The sequence below is a fragment of the Dysidea avara genome, chromosome 9 (genome assembly GCF_963678975.1).
Source record: "Dysidea avara chromosome 9, odDysAvar1.4, whole genome shotgun sequence".
NCBI lineage: Eukaryota > Metazoa > Porifera > Demospongiae > Dictyoceratida > Dysideidae > Dysidea > Dysidea avara.
In genome coordinates, this window is record NC_089280.1 from 21831116 (window position 1) to 21836302 (window position 5187).

Here is a 5187-nt window from a genome sequence, read left to right on the forward strand (position 1 = left end):
TAGGACATTAGTAGAATGCATTCACTTATTGTGTACCATGTTGCATCTGACAGTTCTTCAATGCCATCTTCCAATTGAATCCCTTCATAAGGTAGTAGAGTTTTCATCAGAAAATGAAGGAGAAGCTCAGTAAACTCAACAGCTGCTTCAGCTGGTGGAATAGATTCGATGATTTCTTCTGGCACGCAGCCAGAATGATTATCTACAGGAGAGAGTGTTAACATTATATAACAATCTGCATGATATAGAGAAAAGGTACAAAATGTAAGGATGGAGCATTTGTCCCTTACTCCCCCCACTTGGACCTGTAACTAGTGAAACAAAAATTAATTGTTAATTCAAACAAGAAGAATAGGAATCGAAGTTGTATGTAATCATGAAAAAAACTGTGTTAATAAGAAGTAATATGGATAGTGATTTACAGAACTGCTCAATACAAGCCCATGCAGCAGTTTGATTTGATTTAAGATTCCTACTTTGACTGTTTAGCCAATCAAAAGCTGAAATACATAGGAATCTGTACGCAAATCAAGCTGATCCACTTGCATAATGTATTGAGCAGTTATTGTGAATTACCATCCCAACATTTATTTCTTGTTAACAAAGTTGTTTCAACTTCTTCTTGTTTACATTAACGGATTTTTTTTAATAGTTGCTTGAGAAAGTAAAGATATTAATACCACACAGACCTGGAATGTTTATAAAACATGTCATTCATTTTTACTGCAGAATTCTACTTCTTGTGGGCTGAAAGAAGACATGAAAAGATCTAGTGCTATTTTGGAAAATTATAAGAAACATCTAAACCACTTCCCCGGTGTATAACACCTTCTTGGTCAGTCTTAACAATACTAGAAAAAGGTTTGGAAGGTTATAAAAATAAATCCAAAGCCTGGAAGGCTGCTTTTAGCATGCGCTCTATTGGAGAGTTTAATTTTTTTCTGACCTATCCCTATTATGAACCACTATCATGGTTCATGATAACAGGTCCAATTGGCCATTTGTTTTTTTTGTTGTTTTTTAGTTTGTGCTTTTGTTGGATTAGCCACTCTTTGGTATATATAGCTATATGCCTTAGAATACCTGAACTTTCTTCATTCAATTCTGTCCCACCAACTATGGTAGTAATCGCAACAAAGTCACAGCCACTCTCAAATTGCATCAATTTCAATATAAATTCTGTAAGAACTTTCTGTTTTTCTGAATCATCTGACAACCTATCAACCAATGGAGTTAATAAATCACAAACTCCCCACTGTAATAAGAATGAAACATTCTCTGCAACACTGTGTTAAATATTCCATCATCTTTATAAGCATTTGTAAAGAAATGTCAGTAGGCAACAAATCAGATTCAGTTCTTCCTAGCATGTCAATCAATTTATCCATCTCATCATTTCTGAGCACATCATGTGTAGAATCGTCATGCTCACGAGGTGTTATATATAAGAGGAGAGCTCTGGTAATCAGCCGCAGTGTAACATTTGGAGATTGCAGGAGAAGTAGCAGGCCTTGTGAATATTTGTGATAACCACACTGTGATCGAATATTGCTAGCACACTGGAACAGAATCTTAATGCAGAATAGGACAGTTTGTAACATAACGTTTTCCTGTAAGGTAAGTCAAAATTCAGTATAGTTTGAGGTGTTTGAAAAATGTACTATATGGCTAGAAAGTTCGTCTGTGGTTTTTGCTAATCACAGACTATAACTGAATAAGTTTTACTCTGCAAAACATGTGATGTCATACTGTTTCTAGCATGCATTTAACCTTTGTTCATCATTCTCGTAAATCTAATGCAAGTGAATTCCAAAAACAAAGAGAAGTTCTCTAACAAATGATGATGCATGCGCAGAGTTGGTTGAGGCAACTATCTGTGAAAGAAAAGCTTGATGATAAAGAATCCATGAAACTTTTGCTTCTGCAAAACTTTCTAGCCATGTACAGTACAGCAATTTTAGGGGTTATGCATGGTTCTATGGAAATATACATACATGAGATTTGTACTTGTAGCCTTAAAGCTATTATAGCAGAAATGTGCATGTCATCATGTCAATTTAGGATGGTAAAAGGCAGTGAAACAGTATTTTTCAAATTCAAGAAAGATCTCTAAGCCTGATAAGAATTATAGGCATTCTGTGAAGATTACAATAGTATTTGCTACAGTACTAGCTAACACTCCAAAAAATTGAGGTAATCACAATTTGTTTGCTCACACACATCAATGGTATACTCACAAAAAGTAATAGAATGCATGGGCTATTCCATGAAATCACCGCATACACACTCCTGTAAGTGCCACCAATCCATCTAACTTGGACAAGTCATATTATACTGAAGATTACTAGTAGTATACTAAATTGTTTGAATACACATTTGCATAATATAGCTAATACCCCTGGACAATTGTCATGTACAATAAAACAAGCATTGAATAGCCTAATGTTCACCGTCCATGAGATTCCAGCAATATGAATACTATAAAGTATATTAAATCCCAGTGCGTGGGAGTATCAAAGTGCTGCGCTGGGTTATAACTACCATACAGCTAGACAGAGCGGCACTGCTACTGTAAGACATATTAGTTATCACCCAGTGATAACTAACTTATCACCCTGTTGCAGAGCCACTCAGTCTCGTTCGTGACATCATAATAACCGTGAACAGTATTGTTTACCAATGGAACAAAGAGCCAAATAAGGAAATATTGATACAAAACACACCAATACAGCACTTAAACCAGCTAGAAAACTGTTAATCCTTTACACAGTAACACTACAAGTTACCAATACGATAGTTTAACAAATGTCAAGAACATTCTGTGACGATTTTCGCTCTAGCAATCACTCTCAATGGTCACTATGGTGAAGAACTAACTTCCTCTAGCTTCATCATTCTATCTCAGACTACGGTAGCCACTTGTTGGTCTTTTTGTTCTCTTGCACACCATACGACACCACCATACCAACATCTGACGAAGGAAAATCGTACCTGGAACCGCTGCTTCGTAACACCGCCCTTCGCTACAGTTTGTAGGCAGTATGCAAGGTCTCTCTTGTAGCTACGAAGTAGGATCTCCACACAATTCAGATGAAATCTTGAGCACAGTGACAGGAACTCAAACTGGAACTTAATTTACTATCCGTAAACTTCTGTGCACTCCCACGCACTGGGATATAAAATAGTTATATCCCATATACTCAGATGATATCACTGTTATTACACTCGTCCTCGGCTCCACCTCAGACTCATGTAATAACAATGATGTCACCCTCATAACGGGATATAACTATAACTTATCATGATAATCTCTATACAGTACGTACCTCTGATAGGTTCTCAACTACATCCACAGGTAAGTGGTTGAGTTGACTCATTATCTTTATCAACAGCCCCTGCTTTTCCAACTGCATTTTTACATCTGATTCACCACATAGCTCTAATGTCATAAAAATCAGTTCCAGGAACCTCACAAGAGGTATTAGCCACAGTTGCAACTCATCATTCCCTATAAAGTATACACAACAATTAATATAATCCATTATCTGCATTAAAATAATAGAATAAAAGTAGTTCATCCAGGGTGTGTGCATTGGATGCCATATGGTACTACTTTTTGGGCTCCAGAGTTTTAAAATGACATCAGCTAACCTCAGTAATGTATCATACGTACAGTAAATACTTAACAGTTTACGTGCTACAAACCAGGCAAATTAACTCACTAATAATGTTCATATGCACACAAATTCAAAGGTTATAAGCACTCCAGCATTTGACTATATATGATTGTTGGGTAAAAAATGGGTATAAGTGGGGCAGCCCAAATGTTCTGTGCACTTTGTACACAACCAATAATACTATCAATAGGAACCCTCCTTCCACAAATCCCAAGATCCGCCAGTGAAAACTTTTCAAAAACTACTTTTAAGGCATTATTTTATTTCATCATTAACCACAGTTCTGATTGTACCATGCACATCTTTCAACACAGCTGCTGTTCAAACCACAAGTTACAGGGTTAAGCTATAGTAAGTACTGAGTATTAGGTGTCTTGGTTAGTACTTAGTATAATATAGGATAGGGTAGGATGGTAGTAGAGAACTTACCCTGATAAAACCCTGGCTGCTGCCGCATGGGTACCCAAAACACATGCATTGCTATTATCATTTTGCACTTACCACAAAGCTGAATGGCTTTACAGGCCAATTGGATCACAAAATAGATAAATGCTTTGTTTTGAGCAACTAAGTCAAGAAGTGATTTCCTCTGAGATTCATCTTTTGTACCATGGTACATCTTACATAGACCTATTGAAATAGTTTCCAACTTGCACACTGGGCTCTTTGCTGATTTGCCTTCTAGCACTGGAGGGAGGTGAGGAGCAGAGAAGTCAATAGAAAACAACACAGCAGCAGCTCTTTTAAGAAAGCAAGTAAATGTCGGTCCAACCATTTCTCTGGAAATAGAGGGAAGGAAAGCCTTCCACTCCTTTTCTTCTTCATCTAGTTCTTCTTCTTCATCTGGCTCTTCTTCTTCTTCATCTGGCTCTTCTTCATCACCTGCTGCAGCTTCATGATGAGTATCATCCGGTTCCTAAGTGAAACAAATTTAGTATTATTCTGGGTAGTATCAGTGACACCACATTGCTGTTTGTATGCCCGCAGGCTCCCTTGCATTGGTACATAGTCATTGAGTTGCAGACTGGACTGGACCCCAGTACACCAATGCATAAAATTGTACTTTACACAGTCCAGTCCACATTTTTATACACTTGAGACTAATTTGCAGACTATTATGCCAAAACATTAAGCATGAATACATCCTCTGTTGTGGTCATGCCATGATGAAGTGAAGGCCTGCACACTTTATTAGTTTTGTCAGTACTGATTATACATTATAGCACACATGATAACTATAATTGCTACATGCGTGTCCAGCCTAAACTAACAAAGTACCTTATAGCCTGTCTATACTACAATTATGCTGAATGAGATCACTTCAGTGTAATCCTGATCGATTTTTGAGCCTTCTTTATGAAGGCCGAGCCCACTTGAATCAGCAAAAAAAACTTAACTCACGATTATAATTTTCATCAAAGTAGAGAGTTAAAGGATTTGTGTTCTCTATTATCGCCAGGTTAGTAGGCATGATAAAGTCTTAAGTTTTGATGACAATTAACCTCTCAAT

At 37.1% G+C, this 5187-nt stretch overlaps 1 protein-coding gene across 1 annotated transcript; it reads right to left on the reverse strand.

Moving 5' to 3' along the window:
* Positions 1-1392: 1392 nt before the first annotated feature.
* LOC136267584 (uncharacterized) lies at positions 1393-4734 on the reverse strand. Its single transcript, XM_066062744.1, has 4 exons — positions 4179-4734; positions 3327-3508; positions 1482-1610; positions 1393-1398 (listed from the first exon to the last, which is right to left on the reverse strand). Exons 1-4 carry the CDS (start codon positions 4450-4452, stop codon positions 1393-1395), a joined length of 591 nt encoding a protein of 196 aa, XP_065918816.1. The 5' UTR covers positions 4453-4734.
* Positions 4735-5187: the final 453 nt, after the last annotated feature.

What these genes read in the sequence shown, in the direction of transcription:
- LOC136267584 (XM_066062744.1), bottom strand. Translation starts at nt 4,452, where the DNA reads ATGGTTGGACCGACATTTACTTGCTTTCTTAAAAGAGCTGCTGCTGTG. An exon ending in TAAAGCCATTCAGCTTTGTG is followed by an intron (nt 3,509 to 4,178) that starts GTAAGTGCAAAA and finishes TATACTTTATAG; the next exon opens with GGAATGATGAGTTGCAACTG. An exon ending in TAGTTGAGAACCTATCAGAG is followed by an intron (nt 1,611 to 3,326) that starts GTACGTACTGTA and finishes CTTACCTTACAG; the next exon opens with GAAAACGTTATGTTACAAAC.